Raw genomic sequence first — 20,037 nt, forward strand, 5'->3', positions numbered from 1 at the left:
GAGTGAGAGAGAGGGGTGAGAGAGGGAGGGAGAGAGAGAGAGCAATAGAGAGTGTGTGCGAGAGACGCGGCCGTCCCAAGAATGATGTCCTACATAAAGCAGCCCCATTATGCTGTGAACGGGTTAACACTGTCCGCCTCAGGAATGGACCTGCTCCACACCGCCGTCGGCTACCCAGGTCAGTTCTTTCTCATTAATTATTTACAATATGTTTGTTTCAGACATTTTATTAATTTTGTTGGTCGTTGAAGTCAAAAGAAACGGGACAAACAAAACTAAAAGGTAGCCTCATCTTTCCTGTTTCATTTGACATGATTGTACCCCTTTCCCCCAACAATTTAGTCAGAGCGAACATCATTTCACCAGTTGATAGCCATATTAACTGAACTTGCTCACGTAGTAGGCTAACAAACGCAGTGCCCACGTTCTAACAAAAACTAACATAAAAATATGTCAGATAGCCTATATATTTAAATTTCGCCTTTACTATTTTTTTCGTTGTCAAATTATTATTGTATGTGATGGTATGTCTGTTTGTTTGCTTGTTTATTAAAAGTTTATTTTAGCCCATTATGAAAAGCTGAATTTTTTTAATGTTAATATTTCGTCTGTTGTACAAATAAAAATAATGATCATAATAGTAGCCTAGGCTACGGAGTGAAGAATACAAATAAAGGCTAAATGGGTTAGATAGCCTAATATCAATATGTAATCGCCCTAAATCACTAATTAAAAAAAATATATACTGACGTAACGATGTTTTTATGCGCGGCCTTAGTGACGGACCTCAGTCACTCACTGACTGGACTTAAAGAAATATTCTAAAATACAACCATCTATCTATCTATCTATCTATGTTGACAATGGATAGTCCAAATATTTTCTCTCACCAACATCAACCATATTAATTACTGTTACAAGCTCACATAAAACGATTAACATTGATGATGCTACCATGTAAAAATCAAACCGGTTTCTCTAGGCCTATGCTACATGTATTGGTGAACATAAAGTTGTTTCTTACTGTATGATGTTGATGTTTTTATAAATAGCCACTCCTAGGAAGCAGCGTCGGGAGCGCACTACCTTCACACGCACCCAACTGGACATTCTGGAAGCCCTGTTCACCAAAACACGCTACCCAGACATATTTATGAGAGAAGAGGTGGCTCTGAAAATCAACCTTCCCGAGTCCCGAGTTCAGGTGAGTCTTCCTCAAACCGAGACAAACATCTTTCTGACGCCTCTCCGACTGCATAACATCTTTCTAAGCACACCTGGCTCAATGTCGGATGTAGCAGAAACAGACGATGCTCTTCAAATAAAATAAAATACATTTATCCCAGCATCTAACGCTCACTTGCAACTAAATATGTACAGTGCTGTGTTTAAAGTTGAAAGTTTAAAGTCACAAGCATTGAAAGTGACCACAACTCTGACAGTGAAAGTCAGTGTGTGTGTGATGCCCATTATTAATGCACATCACATCACATCCATCACAAACACATTCTTTTTGATCTATTGAGAAATGAGCCAAACATGTATTTCATCTTCAACCCCGCTCTTATGTCTCTCAGGTGTGGTTTAAGAACCGCCGTGCTAAATGCCGCCAACAGCAACAGCAGACCAGCGGTCAGCCCAAGCCCCGTCCCCCCAAAAAGAAGTCCTCCCCACCTTCTGAGCTGACCTCTGACCCTGGCGCCAGCTCCTCGGTGGCGGCTGCCCCCGCCCAGGCGGTGCCCCCTATTGCCAGCGCCGGCACAGCACCCGTTTCTGTGTGGAGTCCCACCTCTCTATCCCCCCTTCCCGATCCACTGTGTGGCTCCGGCACGCCCTGCGTGCAGCGCCCCGCTCCCTATCCCATGAGCTACGGTCAGCCCTCGACCTATAGCCAGGGCTACAGCTCCTCTCCTTACTTCAGTGGATTGGATTGCAGCCCGTACCTCTCTCCCATGACCACTCAGCTGTCTGCGAGTGGGGGCGCCCTCTCTCCCCTCACCGTGCCCTCCATGGGCGGCTCGCTCAGCCAGTCACCCTCCCTCTCCTCCCAAGGATACAGCACCTCCTCACTGGGTTTCAGTTCCGTAGATTGCCTGGATTACAAGGACCAGCAGGCCTGGAAGCTCAACTTCAGCACCATGGACTGCCTCGACCATAAATTCCAGGTGCTGTAAAAGAGAAAGTGAGCAAGTGAAGAGGGAAGGAGAATTAGGAGACGATGCATGAAGAATAAATGAAACAGAACTATTGTGCCGGAGACATTTTGATGATGAAACAGGTCTGATTTAGCAGGATTCATGTGAGCTCAGAGGTGAAAAAGGGGGCCCATTTTGGAACAGGTGAAGACTCTGTAGTCCAGATCTGCTCTGTGATTGGCTGAGAGTGAAGGGACTCCTCAAGTCTACTGATCAGTCATCATTATTAACCATTTACCTCACACATACACACACACACACACACACATACAATCAAATAGCTTTCTCAACACATTGGGGATATTTAGCTATTCACTAATACACACACACACACACACACACACACACACCACACAAAGACATGCACATAATTGGAGGGGAACCTCTCGGTTTCTCTGCAGGTACAAGCTTCTTGTTGGACAAAGTTCTTTCTACTTTTTTCATAAGTTTGGTTGGTTTGTCTGTACTGGGAAGCATTAGGAATTCTTGTGTTGTGCATTTAGCTTGATGTTATTTATGTATTTTTAAATGATGTTAACTTATAACAAATAATGTTGTTTTCTGTTAGTTTGAGTTAATCGTTACTTGCTTTATTAAACTTCATTTAATGGCAGTATAGTCATGCTGTTGATATATATATTTTCTATTTGGGTGACCTTGTGTTGAAAAATGTTGGTGTTTACAATTGTTGTTATATTGCTTTGACCGAATACATTCAGAAGGGAACTAAAGTTTTTAAATTTTACATTTAGTTTAACTACACAATTAAATGTGTCTTTGTTAACAAGAATTGTCAAACAAGAGTTGTCTAACTTTGTTTCTTGTTGATTATGCAAGATGAAGTACTACTGTCAATTAATAAAAACATGGCTGGAAACTTAGTTAGCGCACAGCATAAATGATTTACGCGAGAGAGAAAAAAAAGGGGGGGGGGTGTCTCTTAAAAATTGGTCTGAACAGCACAGAACTTAAATAAATTGGGCTACAACTGTCCCTCATGCAGAACAAATAAAAATAAATGTATGGACTAACATTTATGGATATAAAATACAAAACAAAGTACTGAAAAATTAAAACAAATGCATTCATGCCTCTAATAAGGGATTTTCTGGTATCAGCGAGAACTATGAACTTCAGATTTATTTCTTCTGCTGAACACAAAAGAAGATACTCTTCCATACTCTGGAAGTCAATGGGGTCCATCAACTGTTTGGTTACCCGTATTCCTCAAAATATCTTCTTTTGTGTTCAGCAGAAGAAAGAAATTCATACATGTTTGGAACAACTTGAGGGTGAGTAAATGATGGTAGAAGTTTCTTTTTTTTTGTGAACTATCCCTTTAACCATGCAACTAAACTGAAAGAAGATGAATTTCCCTTGAAAGGTTCGGTGCTTTGGGTTTAAAAACACATACTTCCACCATCTTTTCCATGATTTACTGTGACACCCTGGGGTTGGATACACAGGTGGCCCACATGGAGGAGGCATCTGGGGTCCACAAGGTTGTAGCGATGCGATGGTGTTGTCTGGTAATCGTGTTGCTGTGATGGTGTGGTGTGGTGAGGGTGGCCCCGCCCATGAAGCCGGGTGTGTGGGGTTATTTTAGCCAATGACCCAGAGAGCACCTCAATCTCCTTACTGTCGACAGAACACTACCCTAAAGCAATTAAACAGGATTACTGAACCTCCCTCTCTCTCTCTCTTTCCTTCCTCCACACCTCTCCTCCTCCTGTTGATTCCAGTTCCAGCTCTCTCTGCTATGACTCCTCCGCTATGATTATTCCATCATTCTTTATCTCAGTTAGATTCAAAATGAAGAGTTACAGCGGTCTGCCTATATGTATTAATGTCTTTGCATTAGGTTTATTAAAAGAAATTAACTGGAATTTAAAAGAAATTGTACAAACATACACTCTTAAAAATAAAGGGTTCTTTGTTGGCATTGATGGTTCCATTAAGAATCTTTAAAATCCATGGAACCTTTGTACAAAAGCTTCTTTAGATTATCAGAATGTGACAAAAAAAAAAAAAAAAGGTACTTTTTAAAGAAGTGCTCACTGAAAGGTTCAGTGATTTTGGAAACCAAAAATGGTTATTCTGTGCTGGATTTGGAACACCGTTGTGGAATTTTTTACTTTTCAAGATTTTTTTTTTTTTTTTTACAAAGTTTAGGTAAGTTTCATGAAAAGGTGAAATGTTTCCCAATAGATGACAAAATTAAATAAATATGGTGACCGGGAGGGGACATGTCCCCTTCCAGTCACCGTAATTTAAAAAAAGTATGTGGACAATTTCTGGTTGTCATAATTTAGCCCAACATACCCAAATTTAATGTAATGAACTACAGCGTGAACTTCATACATACACAAAAAAGACAACCTGTTGCTTAAAAGTAAAACTGGCTATAGTAAAAGTGAAAAATAAAAAAGTGAGAAAAGGTTTAGAATCATTTATTTGTAATTAGCACTTGGTTTGGTATCAGATAGGTAGATCAAATCAATTGAATGCAACCACTTACGATAAAAAAATTGATTAATTCCAACGAATAATTTTTTTCATTGTGTGATGGTTGTTCTTGAGTCCCTTGTTTTTCCTGAGCAGTTAAACTGCCCAATGTTCTTCAGAAAAATCCTCCAGGTCCTGAAAATTCTTCAGTTTTCCAACATCTTTTGCATATTTGACCCCTTTCCAGCAGTGACTGAATGATTTTGAGATCAATCTTTTCACACTGAGAACTATTAAAAAAAGGAAGGTTCAAACATTCATTGATGCTCCAGAAGGAAATATGATGCATTAAGAGCTGGGGGTGAAAACTTTTGAACAGGAAGAAGATGTCCAAATTTTCTTATTTTGTTTAAATATGCTTATATATATATATATATATATATATATATATATATATATATATATATATATATATACAAATTATAATATATATATATATATATATATATATATATATAATTATTATTATTATTATTATTTTTTTTTTTTATTTTTTTTTTATTTAGTACTGCCCTTCTGAAGCAACAGAAGATACTTACATGTTTCCCGGAAGACAAATTAAGTACAATTTACCTTGATCTTCAAATTCAAAAAGTTTTCACCGCCCCTTCCCTTAATGCATTGTGTTTCCTTCTGACGCATCAGTGAATGTGTAAACTTTTTTTAATAGTTGTGCTTGAGTCACTCAACTATCCTCAGTTTGAAATGATGGATGCATACAACAATAGCACACAAACATTCAGTGTTCACGGCACTTTCACTTGGTAACAGGGTCAATTTAAACTTAATGTTTGAAATATTTTCTGATTATCCCATATGGTTCTTTCTATGGGGACTTACTAAGTGTGATCTGTTTAACCGGACTTCTCCTCTCCATCTGTACTCTCATTATTTCTTACACCATTTTTTCCCAGTCTGCTTTATTCCTATTTGTCTCTCATAGTATCCCTGTATGAAGTATAAGGAAAAAGATGTGGAGTTCTGTCACACTAAACATACTCACAGGCATCTTTCTCTCCTCTGTGCCATCTTTCATGCCCTCTCTCACTTGTTCCCTCTCCACCCCCCCACCCCCCCACCCCCCCACCCCGCACACACCCCCACAACCCCTCCTGAGTGCTTCATAATCCCACTCTGACCTGAATAAAACCACATGCACTGTTACCAGGATGAAGGGTGTGTGTGTGTGTGTGTGTGTGTGTGTGTGTGTGTGTGTGTGTGTGTTTGCAATTTTTTATGTATACGTCACAGTGAACATAATTTCTTCATATAAACATTTGTGTGTTTAACTTCTCTTCAAAATTAATGAATAAGTAAAAAATTGCACAAGTTCAGTTTCTTTCCCTCACCCGCTCTTTCTCTCTATAACTTTCTATCTATCTATCTATCTATCTATCTATCTATCTATCTATCTATCTATCTATCTATCTATCTATCTATCTATCTATCTATCTATCTATCTATCTATCTATCTATCTATCTATCTATCTATCTGTCTATCTGTCTATCTATCTATCTATCTATCTATCTATCTATCTATCTATCTATCTATCTATCTATCTATCTATCTGTTATCTTTCTCTGTCAGCTCTCATTTCCTCTAACCCTCCCCCTGTTTCTCCAGATATTAATCTCTCTCTCTGTGACAGATTGTCTGTAGTTCATACAAGAAGACAAAAGGAGAAGCTGCTGAGCCTTCAGTTCCAAAAAATCACACACAACACATACAAACACACTTACTCAGAACCCACAAACCAGCAATGTAGAAGACACATATGATACTTAACCAGACAAATACATAATGTATAAATACATTACGAAAAAATGTCCCCACAAGGAAAGGATTTCGGATATTGGCATCTTTGTGGGGACGTTTACCAGGACACACACACACACACACACACACACACACGCACGCACGCACGCACGCACACACACACACACACACACACACACGTTGTGTTTTCATGTTTTATGGGGACTTTCCATAGACACAATGATTTTTATTCTGTACTCTGTATATTCTTTCACCTAACCACTAACCACCACAGAAAACTTTCTGCATTTTTTTGGTAGGCTACATTTTTTTCTTAGAATAATTTATAAGCTGTTCCTCATAGGGGCCAAAAGTGTCCCAAGGACAAAGATTTCGGATATTGCCATCTTTTTGATGTACATTTTGTCCCCATAATGTACAAGGACACACACACAGGCACACACTTGCATCTCTGTAACTGTGAATACTTTAAACAATGCTAAAAGTGAAACCCCTTTAAGGGGAAACATGATAGGAATGTGTTTATGTAATTACTGGTGAAGTTAACTAAGTGCTCCAGTATAAAAACACCTGGTGAGTGAAGTGACCAGACAGAAAGAAAGACATATCAAAGTCAGTAATTTTTTTGTTCGTTTAAAGTAGACCATATATAGCTATGCTCACTTTAAATATGCTGTTGCAGCTCAGCTCATTTATATCGGTAAACAAAATGTGTACAGTAAACTAATTGAAGTTCGTTATAACCTCACTAGTGTATCATGGGAGTAGAAACACAAAAGTTCAGATGACGAATAGAAAACTGGGTGTTGGATGGAAAATAAGTTTGATTGTCTTTTCGAAAGCGTGTCCTCCTACCCTAAGAAAGAGCGCCCTCTGCTTTGACAAAATCATAGAGGAGACGTCAATACAGTTGGTCACTTCCCAGAAGCTTTGACTTCTCTGAAGATTATGAACACTGTGATGCTTTGCTCTACCAAGAGGAATTCACAATCAAGATTCACTTCCTCGTTCATCAGTAATTCATTTACAATTCCAGCTTGTTAAAGAAACAGTTGTTGATGAGGGATTGTCCTAAATATTTTTGTTTGCTGCCACCGCAGTATAACCATAGGAGCAGGAAAACAAATTGGGTGTCTCTATAAGTTTAGTATGTTTTTTTTTTAAGTAGGCTAATTATTACTTCTAAATGCTGGAATTTGTTTCTTAAAAAACGTTCGATATTTTTCAATCAGTTTTGACGTTTAAGCAACATTTAATAGTTACCATAAACATTAGCATAGGACTAGGCCAGGTTTGGGTGTGTTTATAAACGACACTGAAGAGCCCATTTGTGTGACATCTATTTATTACCACCAGAATATGAGAAATTTGGAAAATACAAAGATCAGCTTATTTAAATTTCTGAATAAGAAAAATAAAAGAAGCACAAACATGAGGTTACATTGTGTTTCACGAAGAGAAGGAAGGAGCAAAGTTCTACCCAAACAAAGTGAAAGACTCAGTACTAGAGTACTAAACGTAAAGAATATTTTTGCTACACTCTTTGACTCTAATGCCGATCTTTAATTTGACAAAACTGGAATTGAAAGAGTGAAAAACGATCAAAAAAGAGGACGAAAGACAAATAGAAGGAAGATCAGGATGTTAGTTGAACAGTGAGGTTGAATGAGAGGCTGGTTTAGAGCGCCCTCCTGTGGCTGCCTGAAGTTATAACAGGAGGAGCAGGATCGGCTTTCACTACAATATGAAAAAGGAAACTTAATTCAAACTGATTCTTGGCGGATTAATCCTTTTTTTCTAAAGAACAATTCATGTATACATTGTAAAAAAAAAAAAAAAAAAGACACCATATCAACAATAATAGTAATCATCAATATTACAAGTAACATCTTTTCAACCAATAGATGCTGGTTTGCAGTTGAATACGATTCTGCTTTGCTGATCACATGACCCACAGACACTAACAGATAGATGAAGTCTGACTCCACTATGAAAGGGCAAGTGAGGATTCAAAAAGGACATGTAAGGACTGGATGGATCAGGAAGGGGCGGGGCAAACAGGGGTGGGAATTAAAACATAGTTGGGGTTCTGAAGGAGATTGGTCAGGACAGGTTTCAGTAAGGTGGACTGAGGCAGTTTTAGTAGCACCCTGCTGTGGGAGTTTCCGCTCCCCTTAAGCAGACTGACCCCAGACACCACCCTGTTTTTCTCTCTGGACAGTGTGAGACGACTTCTTGCACGTATGTTGAATGTGTAGCCCTAAACCGGGCATAGGTGGACCTCGTTTACACTCCAAATGTGAATGTGTGAGAGTATGTGTGTGTGTGTATGTGTTTATGCACGTGCATATGCGTGTGTGTGTGTGTGTGTGTGATCAGCAGCACCTGTTACATGCACATATAGGTACCCTACGCGTAATTTAGACAGCACTAGCAGACTGAGACAAAGTTACTCCCCATCACTGATACTCTAAACTCTACCAAGAAAAGCAGGAGGAGAACAAGTGGAGAGACAGAAAGAAATAAAGAGGGCGATACAAAGAAGAGGAGAGTTTAAGCGCGCTCTCCGCGGATGCGGCGTGCCAGCTGGATGTCTTTGGGCATGATGGTGACACGCTTGGCATGGATGGCACACAGGTTAGTGTCTTCAAACAGACCGACCAGGTATGCCTCGCTGGCCTCCTGCAAGGATGCACACAAAATCAGAATGTTAATTAGGCATAAACAAATAATAATAATCTTCAAATGGGAATGTGTGCAAAAAGGTTTAACATATAATGAATAAATGACACAAAGAAAAAGCAAGACCAGATAACAGGCTATGCGCACCTGCAGTGCACCAATGGCGGCGCTCTGGAAACGCAGGTCAGTTTTGAAGTCCTGGGCAATTTCTCGAACCAGACGCTGGAACGGCAGCTTACGGATCAGCAGCTCAGTGGACTTCTGGTACCGACGGATCTCACGCAAAGCCACAGTACCGGGTCTGCAGACAGTAAAGGTGTTTAATGTAGGGTTTATTACTGTAAAACCTTTTTTTTTTTGCTGGAATATCACCTGTAGCGATGAGGTTTCTTGACTCCTCCAGTTGAGGGAGCGCTCTTGCGGGCAGCTTTGGTGGCCAGCTGCTTACGGGGAGCTTTTCCTCCGGTGGACTTACGAGCAGTTTGCTTAGTACGGGCCATTGCTAGTCAATATCACCTGAGAAAAAGGAAAATAACTACTGTTTTAGAGTACAGTTAAGTCAGTAAATCATGGGCAGATTTATGACATACAAGCCGGGAATGTAAAAAAGTTTACTTACAATAACTTAGCAGTGCTTTCTCTTAGCTGTTTAATAATAAGTATTCATTCTCATGCACAGACTAAGCTATAAAAATGAGTAAATCTCTACTAAAAATAGGTCTCTAGTTTTACACTTGTTTTGGTATTTGACTCCCTGTCTCATATGCTATTTCAGGCCACTTCCTCCAGTAGGTCACATTAAACCCAATAAATAAAAGCAACCACTCAACGTGGACTGATATAACCTTTCAACCAATCAGAGACGACCGTAGAACAACAGTAAAGCAGAAACCAGTAGCATTTGAGGAGCCCAAAAAACTAACCAATCACAGGCCGTTCTGCCAGTTGTGGGGGCAAAACAGTCAGTCTAAGCCCCGCCTTAAACCGCAAGATTATGGCTGCAATGAACGGCAACTGGAGAGAGTCCGTGCTTTGAGGCACAGGGGAGGACGTGAACTTTGAAATAAAATTCAAAATCCAATGCATGCACCGCAAAACCAACAACACAGTACGGTAGCAGGCATCCTTGGGCAACTAAATAGTCGCTTAGAAGTAATATCTGCCGCGAATTTACGCCGTTTAACCGAAGTAAACAGAGACATACGAAAGTGGGACGGATTTCAGTGTGTCCTCCGACACGAAAAGGAGAGCCTGTTTTCTCTCGCGTCTCGCCATCGGCTTTCTCGGTTTCAGACGATGCGATTTTAACGTTTTAACGCTCAAAATAAACATTATTCTACATGAAAGTTTAACAAAGCTGTTGAAAAGTATATCAGAGAGAAGACAGTGATGAATTGGGGCACTTACCTCAGGTGAACGTGTTTTAATTCGCGCAGTGAAATATGTGCTCGGCTTGTCTGGCAGTGTCAGTATTTACTATCTCACACACAATGGGAGGGGGTTGGCCAGAGCCAAAATGGCCGCGATGTCAATCATTCTCTCCCAGAATGCACCTCAATAAAACTGTAAACACAAAATTATCCATTTTTACTGTACAATTTCAATTACGATTTTTAGCTTTATTTAGCATGTAATTAGAGGGATTAATATTAAGTATTTGAAGTACTGTGTTTCAGATGAAGTTTGACTGCAATCCCTTTGTTTTTCTGCTTTTTTTTGTTTCCATGGAGGTCATCGGGTTTCGAGGACAGGCTGATGGGTTCATCCACTGCTGGTTATATAATAATAATAATAACAACAACGTTTTATATTACTATTACAAATCTTAAACATTTTCCATGACCCCTTTGATTTAAGGTATTTCAGCCAATATACTATTTTTTTTATGGATACAGAATTGTTTTGGGCCCCTAATATATGGGTCAGACATCACTTGTTGGCCAGATGATCCCAGATCAGTCATGCAATGTTTTACTTATTTCAGGCTGACATTCAAAACCACCCATCAGCCATGTAGAAACTCTATCTTAACCAAAGGCTTCATTCCTTTCTCTGACGCTCACTATCTTTAAGGCTTCAGTGACATTTCAGAAAGGATGTGCCATTTTCTATGTACCAAAAAAAACAAACACTTGTAATAGTTGCATATGCAGAAAAACACTCAGTATTCTGCTACTAAATGTAGTTTTGCATTTAGGCTATAAAGTCTGACTGGACTGTAATATAATGTGGCGTGTTGAGTAATTGTCTCAAAGGTCCTGAAAGCTTTTAGTTAAGGATCAGTGAGTCTCAGAGGCTAAAAGTGCTTTGAAGTCTTTAATGTGACACACTCTCTAATTCATGTATAAAGTGGGTAATGCATCAGAAACATAAGATTAGCAATGGCAGCTAGGTAGAAGCGAGGTGTATTTATTTATTTACTTATTTACGTACTGACTGACTTATACCCATAAGTGGTGGGTGTAGCAGCTTTCACAGCCATAATATTATATTCCTATATTCCCCAAAACCTAGTTTAGATCATAGAATTACACCTAAACATAAATAATTACATAACCTATAATCTTTATTTTATTTTTTGAAATACACAAAGAATTGCAACTATATGGTGAATCTGTTACTGTTACTATGAGTGCAGATGTCCACCATCTTATTATTGTGAGATTAATTACAGACAACATAGAATGGAAATACAGATGGTATGGTAATACTGCAAATTCAGCAATTTTATTGCAGTATTTTTCATTCCACTTCCTTGTTCCTCTAATGGCAATATACGGCTCATGCAGTGCTTTTTCCTGGAACCAACTGCAGTTCCTCCTAAAAACAACAGAGAGCACTGTCCTCCTGATAAAATCAAACAGACATTCTGATTTGGTAAGGATGGGGAAATAGTGAAGAAACTTTGATGGACCCATTCACAAACTGCAATGCTGTTGAAGAGCCAGATATCACTGTTTCATTTATAAAAATGTATCTCAACAAGCAGCCTTCTCTGTGGCAGACAAATATATTTTTCATATCAGTATCTATTGTAGCTATTTTTCCTCATTGCCTAAACATATGCTCTATAAGAATATTAGCACACATCTTGCTTGAAATATCTTTTATATGAAACCTTAAAGTAGTGACAAAGTGTAATTTTAATGAATTAAAACATAACCTATCATTGTCAGAAAAAGCTGTCACTGGAGCGGTACCCTTTCAGAAGGTTCACCTTGGTACTTTATTTAGCTCTAATAGGTGCATATTTAACGGTCCTAAAGTGTACATATTAGTACCTTTTGACAGGGTACCGCTCAAGTGACAGATATTACCTTGACATTACTGTAAAAAAGGTTTCTTATTTTGAATGTGATGTTTAGAGTTTCTGCCCAACATTTCTCATACATCATAAGAATGATATAGTATATTATATTCACAGATTTAGTTCACAAATAAGGCAAACAACAATCCAGCCTATCCCCCACCCACACTCATCGCCTGTGTGCTCTGAAAGGTCAGCCAGGTATCACAGCAAGGTGAGACTCAGTGTGAAAACAGTTACAGCCCATATGTCCTCATCTTCACACAGAACACCTTTTCCATCCCCCCAGTTCTGGATCAGGCTTATTCCAAAACCTTCAATGTGCAGTGTGCCATTTAAGAGCATTTACTTACTATTTACTATATGCTTTTGACTGAGGCGTATCACAAAACAGCTGTATTCACACAGTCACCTTCTAAACTGACAGTGTTGTTGGGCAGCATGATACTGCTGAGTAGCAAGAACACTGGAGTGCTGAAAAGGTTTAACAATGACCAGATTTATGAGCGTGATCAGAAGCTATAGCAGTGTGTATGGCAGCTGCTCTATCAGTGCTTGCAGAGCACTGTGGTAAAAAGTTGAACAACCATCCCTGCTACAGCCCATCCATTTTCACAATCCCAGCAGCTTTAACTAGATCATAGTTAATAGTTTAATAGTTAAAACTAGTTATAACTTCCATTCAAGACAAAAATTTAATTGCATTTAAAACCGGGATTTGCTCTAAATTACATTATCTCGATTAACGGCAATACAGAAACAGAATGACATGATTGCTGAGCTGCCAGTCTGTTGTGTATTTAAGCACGGGTTTAAATCCTTTCCCCTTGAAAGTATGACACAATTAGACTGTATTTGGGGAGGTGGTATGGGAAAACGAAATGGAAGACTACTAAGACGGAAGCTGGAGATTTGAAGGCAAAAGATGGGATCTGGCTCCTTGTACCCTTGAGCCAAACACTTTGTTATTCCAGGGAGGGGACTGCGCCTGCAATTAGTGAACTGTAAGTAGTTTTGGATTAAAAGCATCTGCTAAATGGCAAAGATAAGTAAGAAAAACCCCAGCAGCATTCATGTTGGTTTCTACCGTGCAAACACTCATATTTTAAAAACACAAAGCTTTGTTCTTAGTCTCAGAGCTAAACCCGTTGTGGATTATGTCCTTAGTTTGCAGAGTCTGGTATTCTCAAATTACTATACGGTATACATTTAACAATTTTTGGGTAAATTATTCGTTTTTTTCAATGATGGCTAAGCTAAGCATTTAGTGCCTTATGGTACATCATCACATACATGCACACGCATTAAATAAGAAAGATGAATGCAAATGTGCAGGTAAGAGACCTGTATGTTCAAAATGTCTGAACGATGTGTACAAAGCTGCTGACCTTTGTGTGTGTTCAAATGTCCATGTTGGTAAGGAGTTCTAAACTAACACCTTGTATTGGATTAATCATGAGGCTTTCTATGAAACTATGTGTGTACAACAGGGTTATTAGTTATTTAAAACTAAAACCATATAAAATCATTTTTGTAACTTGAAATAAATGAAATAAATGAATAAATAATTATTAATTAAAATACTTTTATGCTGCCAAAGGCAACATTTTTATTTAGTTTAACTTGATGTACAAAAATAAATAAAACTGAAATGAAAAGTTAATAAAACTATGTAGACATTTTTTTAAATGGCGGGGGGGGGGGGGTGGGAGGTGGGACTAAAAACAAATTTCAAACAAATATGAAAAAAAAAACCTTAAAGAGTATCTCAATGATTCTAAATTGTACACTATAGTGTATAGCAATTAGTCATTGTCATGTCTCTTTTCAAAGTGAAACTGACGGGATGCAATAAATATCAATTCAATTTCAATAATGCTAATATTATGGTTATACACGCATGCAACAGAAACAATTAAAGTCATTACATTTCTAGAATTTTATTAATAGAATTAATTAATAGAATTTAGCAATACCCTGATAGAATACCTATAATCCTCATAAATGATTCAGGACATATACATGATATTCTTGCTATAATGTAATCAAATCCTAAAAATCTTATCCACATGATGTTAGTTTTCCCCTTTTAGTCTTGTGCACATGTGTCCACTTCCTTCCAACCCCATTTCTAGTGACCTGATTTGGTACCCCAGCAGAGTAAACCAGCTCTATATTTAACTTCACATAACCTCTGTAGCAGGCTATAGGTGAATCTCATTTGCAGTTACCACTAAAGTAAATGTATAGATTAGCACATGCTAACTCAGCATAAGACCCAACTGATCCTCCCTTTAGATTGTGTTTCTGTGACCCTAAAATCCCTATATGTCATTTGATTAGTACAATGGCTATAGGAGAACAACTGCAGTCTGAACATGTGCCTGTCAATCTCAGTGCCTTGAGAAATGCCTGTGTTGTAACATTTGCTCCTGGGGAAAAATAAACCCTCTTATTCCATTTCCAAGAATGTCTTACAGAAATATGATTTATATTTCAAATACATGACCTTATTAACCAGCATGCTAATATTTGTTTTGTCGAACGGTGGTCTTCATTATTCTTCATGTGATCCAAATATTGAAAGAGAAAATAATTGGCCTATTTAATCATTTTAAATAAGTGTTTAACTATATATTGGTTTGGCTCAACATTTGGAACATTCCCAGCATTTAGAGCATCCCTGAAAATTCCCAGCAAATACCACTGGAGGATGGTGAACCCAACAGTAAGACACACTCAGAAGAAATTGAGATGCAGAATTTGGTTTTAATACAAGTACAAGCAACAAAAATCCACAGCTGGAGCAAAAATCAGCAAAAAGTAATCCTCAAAAAACAAAACCAGTCCAACAGGGCTTTCCACAAAAATATCCAAAAAGATTCCAAAGCTCTTAAGAAAAAAACTCCAGAGGAGAAAGTCCACAAAAATAAAACAGAGAAGGACATAAAATGTCTCAGAGTTAGAGAACACTTACTCAGAAAACTGGCTTTAGAACAACTAAACACCAAGCGAAGAAGCTATGAGACAGAGTGACTTAAATACACACATCTGAATGAGACACATGTGAACCTAATAACACTAATTACCAATTGAGTAAACAGGGCATGAGAGCACTATGAGGCCAAAACATGACAGAACAAGTAAAACACTGAGCAACCCCTGAGGTAACCGATGAGAGACCTTCCCCTGACTGCATGTGGGACAGGCACTTACAAAGGTCTTTATATCCTCTTTGATGGTCGCCACCAAAACCGTCTCTGGAGAAATTCAAGGGTGCGAGTAGTGCCTGGATGGCAGGTCAGACGAGAGATGTGACCCCACTGGAGAACCTGGGAGCGAACAGCTTTAGGGACAAACAAGCGGTTGGCTGGCCCACCTCATGGGTCTGGTTCCCGGGCCTGGGCTTGTCTTACTGTATTTTCAAGTTCCCATCTTAAGAGGTGCACTAGCTCGGGATAATGGGTGTGACAGGATCTATCTATCTATCTATCTATCTATCTATCTATCTATCTATCTATCTATCTATCTATCTATCAATCTATCTATCTATCTATCTATCTATCTATCTATCTATCTATCTATCTATCTATCTATCTATCTATCTATCTATCTATCTATCTATCTATCTATCTATCTATCTATCTATCTATCTATCTATCTATCTATCTGTCTATCTGTCTATCTGTCTGTCTGTTTTACTAATCTAAAACTTTCCAATTGAAAACCTTCAAACATCAAGCTTTTAAAACAACTTCAAACTTTCTGGTTAGGCTTTTTCAAGAGAACTTAAAGTTTGTCATCATGTACACGTTACAACGCTGCCTGATTCAAGCAGGCTGTTAATGCATGAAAATACAAATTCAGCATTAACAATCACCATGTTTATTCTAATTTGAAGGGCTTTGATAACATCTGTCAAAATAAAAGACATCACGAATAAAAAAAGATTGAAAATAAGTGCACGTTTGTGCGGGTAGTAAATTTTTTTTCAATTTACAACAAAACTTGTTAATTATTCAACAAGAGAAATAGGCAGAGTTATTCATCATTGTGCAACACAATTCGGATACCACATGACAACTTACTTACAGTGCTTGACTTTTTCGTGAAAAAGGAGTGAAGAGTTTTTTGCCGTTTTGAACTCATTGCGACCTCTATGAAAAAAATTGGGATTGGGCGCGGGTGCGAGCATGGGTGTGTCGTGATGCACGAGTGACTGATTACCATGGAAACGTGAAAGTCACGTATGTAGATAGACTATTCTTGACTCTTTGGATTTTAAATCTCGATGTAGGCTATACACACCCGCGAAAACCTCAGCTTGTCGTGGACACACTTGCCCTATGAAAAAGCCAATGCCTCCACTCTTCGAGCGCCAGCTTAACAGCCAGTAACTCACGGTCTCCCACATGGTAATTCCTTTCTGTTGGTGTAAGATGAATGGTGTGAAAGGAATGCACATGGACGAAGCCTGTTATCCTCCCCCCTCTGGTCCAACACCCACATCCGAAGCGTCCACCTCCACAACGAAGAGTTTGTCTGGGTCTGAGAGAGTGAGAATGAGAGCTGAAGTAAAGCAGAGTTTGAGTTCATTAAAAGCCAACTCTGCTTCAGGAATCCAGCATGGGTGACGGTTCCGGATAGTGATTTTGCTGAGGCCTCAATAATCGATGCAGGGTCGAAGGCCTCCATCCTTTTTACCCACAAAGAAAAAACCAGCACCCGTGGGGGAAGTGGACCGACAAATGATCCCTGCTGTGAGGGCCTCCTCAGTGTAATTGTCCATAGCTGCACGTTTGGGAGAAGACAAGGATAAGATGCGGCCTCTGGGGGGACAGGTACCTGGGAGCAGCTCAATGGCACAGTCATAAGGGCGGTGTGGTGGTAAAGATGGCTTTCCTTTTACTGAAAACTACCTTGAGGTGGTGGTACTGAGTAGGGATTTGAGACAGGTCTAGGGCAGGGGTGCCCAATCCTGCTCCTGCCGATCGACTGTCCTGCACAGTTCATCTCCAACCCTAATCAAACACACCTGACTTTAATTTTCAAGTGATCCTGAAGACATTAATTGGTTGCTTCAGGTATGTTTGATTAGGGTTGGAGATGAACTGTGCAGTACAGTCGATCGGCAGGAGCAGGATTGGGCACCCCTGGTCTAGGGTTTCTTGAAATTCGAGAATGGGGTCAGGGGAACTCGGGATCAAACAGGTGACAGGGCAAGTGGGACCCCAACTGAGGATAGCGCTAGTGGACCAGTCAAGATGGGGTTTATGGTGAAGAAGCCAGGGGTGGCCGAGGATTACAGGGAACTCTAGAGATTGTATCAGATGGAATGACAATTCCTAAACCTAACCCTTGACAAATAGAGAGGTGAAGGGGAACGGTAAGAAGGGTTACCTTCCCGGGGACCAGAGGTCTTCCATCCAGTGCAGTAACTGTCAGAGGGGTATCGAGTGAGTCAGAGGGGATCTGCAGACTCCTAGCAAGAGATAAGTCTATAAAGTTCCTGGCTGCACCTGAATCCAACAAGGCTTTAAGTTGATGCTTATGATTTCCCCAAACAAGTGTGATGGGGAGAATCAATCCTGAATTGGAAGGTGGGGCAATGTGAGTAATTCCCATTACAGTCCTTCCTTGCCTGTACGGGACCAAGCATTTCCCTAGAGCTCTGGGTAGGAAGAACGGAAATGTCCAGGCAGTCCACAGTATAGGCAACACCGCTCCCTCATGCGTCGGTCACGTTCTGATGGGAGATCCGAGTACCACCCAGTTGCATCGTTTCAGGAAATTTTTGGGACGAGGTGTAAAAACAAACGTGCAACTCAGATTCCTCTCCCTCAGACGATTATACAGCCGGACCGCCAGGTCAATGAGGGTCTCAAGATCATGGGTAGACTCTCGTGTTGCAAGGTCATCTTTGAGTTCCTCAGAAAGACCGTTCTGGAAGCACACCATGAGAGATTCATCGTTACAACCACTCCCGGCTGAAATAGTGAGAAAATGGATGGCATATTCTGCAGCACTGCGACTACCTTGCTGGAGGGACAGCAGTCATTTAGACGCCTCTCAGCTGCTGATTGGATGATCAAAGACCCACTTGAATTCCTCTTCAAATGCAGACTTCCAAACAGCTGTTGCCCAGGAGAGGGCCTTACCAGAAAGAAGAGTGATGACATATGCAATCTTGGCCCTGCTGAAGGGAAGGACGATGGCTGTAGCTCAAATGTGAGGGAACACTGATTGAGGAATCCACAACGAGTACTGGGGTCTCCCGAGAATCGTTGTGGTGGAGGTAGGCGAGTTTCTGCATGGGGAACTGAAATTTGAGGACCCGGAAGTGGTACAGAAGTGGCAGTCGAAGCAGTAGCTTGGTAGAAGGCAGCCGTTCAAAGATCTGATGGACAGAGGTCATGACATCAGACAGTAACTGGGAATGCTTAACCATCAAGGCTTCCTGTTGGACTAGCACTGCTTCATGACGTTGGACTGAGGACTCATGCTGAGCCACGGTGAAGAGATCTTGCCTGCTGTGCGTCTCTGGGTTCATGATGGCTTGGTGTTTCTGTCAGAGCCGGGACTAGAACTCGGGTCTCTGATGTCCTACACCCTGAGAAGAGGGATAAAGCAGTGGATGTGGACAGTGTGTGTGTGTGTGTGAGACTGAGAGATGCGGTATGGTTGAAGTCTCTGTGTCTCAGCATCATCAGATTTTCTGCTGCAGATGCTACACTAGCTCATCTCCGCACTAGAGCGCTACCCTGACACACACACACACACACACACACACACACACACACACACACACACACACACACACACACACACACACACACAGACACACACAGACACACACAGACATGTCGCATGGACATCATTGCAGAATAAAAATATTAATTCCTTTAAAAAAAACTTACTGACCCTTAAGACAGGCAGACAGACAGATAGATAGACAGATAGACAAATAGATAGATAGATAGATAGATAGATAGATAGATAGATAGATAGATAGATAGATAGATAGATAGATAGATAGATAGATAGATAGATAGATAGATAGATAGATTATAATTCAATTGAACTCATGTTTGTTTGAGCAGGCATGAGTGTGAGCAGGCGTGAGTGTGAGCAGGCGTGAGTGTGAGCAGGCGTGAGTCCAGATTGAATACCCTCATGTTCACTCATGTTTATGTAATTTAATTGTATGTGTGTCTGAAAGAGAGCAAAAGAGAAATAGCTTTTCTAGGTCACAAATGACACACCTGTGCCTCTTGCCTTCAAGCCAACACATCTACAGAAACCTGACAAAACCACAATTTCCAAAAGTGTGCATTCCCTCAAACAGCAGTCCAGACAGTTTAACCATGAAGCAAAAACCATCCCTCCTCCACCTCCACAGTTAACATCTTGAGTGTTCATGTGCGCGCTTGCATTATGAGAGTATAAACAGCTGACATAGCCAAAGTCAGTGTGTCCTTACCCATAATGCCCCCTGATAATGACATCGCTGTTCTGTGATTAACTATTTCATTTAGGAGTTACTCAGGCAGTGAGTGTGCGGGAAAGGTTAA

The 20,037-nt window shown here is 39.9% G+C and overlaps 2 protein-coding genes across 2 annotated transcripts; one reads left to right on the plus strand and one right to left on the minus strand.

Annotated features, from left to right (window-relative positions):
• Window positions 1–3,075, plus strand: crx (cone-rod homeobox). The gene is made up of 3 exons (XM_081365407.1): window positions 1–178; window positions 1,053–1,204; window positions 1,578–3,075. Exons 1-3 carry the CDS (start codon window positions 82–84, stop codon window positions 2,172–2,174), a joined length of 846 nt encoding a protein of 281 aa, XP_081221533.1. The 5' UTR covers window positions 1–81; the 3' UTR covers window positions 2,175–3,075.
• A 4,725-nt stretch (window positions 3,076–7,800) lies between these two features.
• Window positions 7,801–10,713, minus strand: h3f3c (H3 histone, family 3C). The gene is made up of 4 exons (XM_081365701.1): window positions 10,567–10,713; window positions 9,532–9,675; window positions 9,307–9,460; window positions 7,801–9,159 (listed from the first exon to the last, which is right to left on the minus strand). The coding sequence occupies exons 2-4, from the start codon at window positions 9,657–9,659 to the stop codon at window positions 9,031–9,033; spliced, it is 411 nt and encodes a 136-aa protein (XP_081221827.1). The 5' UTR covers window positions 9,660–9,675; window positions 10,567–10,713; the 3' UTR covers window positions 7,801–9,030.
• Between the last annotated feature and the right edge of the window lie 9,324 nt (window positions 10,714–20,037).

Source organism: Scardinius erythrophthalmus (genome assembly GCF_964197995.2).
Source record: "Scardinius erythrophthalmus genome assembly, chromosome: 5".
NCBI classification, from domain to species: domain Eukaryota; kingdom Metazoa; phylum Chordata; class Actinopteri; order Cypriniformes; family Leuciscidae; genus Scardinius; species Scardinius erythrophthalmus.

Bases quoted from the DNA above. Each gene is read 5' to 3' on its own strand.
- crx (XM_081365407.1), top strand. From the start codon at position 82: ATGATGTCCTACATAAAGCAGCCCCATTATGCTGTGAACGGGTTAACA. The intron at 179-1,052 runs GTCAGTTCTTTC...TTTTATAAATAG, and splicing joins CACCGCCGTCGGCTACCCAG to CCACTCCTAGGAAGCAGCGT. The intron at 1,205-1,577 runs GTGAGTCTTCCT...TATGTCTCTCAG, and splicing joins TTCCCGAGTCCCGAGTTCAG to GTGTGGTTTAAGAACCGCCG.
- h3f3c (XM_081365701.1), bottom strand. From the start codon at position 9,659: ATGGCCCGTACTAAGCAAACTGCTCGTAAGTCCACCGGAGGAAAAGCT. The intron at 9,461-9,531 runs GTGATATTCCAG...TACTGTCTGCAG, and splicing joins AAGAAACCTCATCGCTACAG to ACCCGGTACTGTGGCTTTGC. The intron at 9,160-9,306 runs GTGCGCATAGCC...GCATCCTTGCAG, and splicing joins CCGCCATTGGTGCACTGCAG to GAGGCCAGCGAGGCATACCT.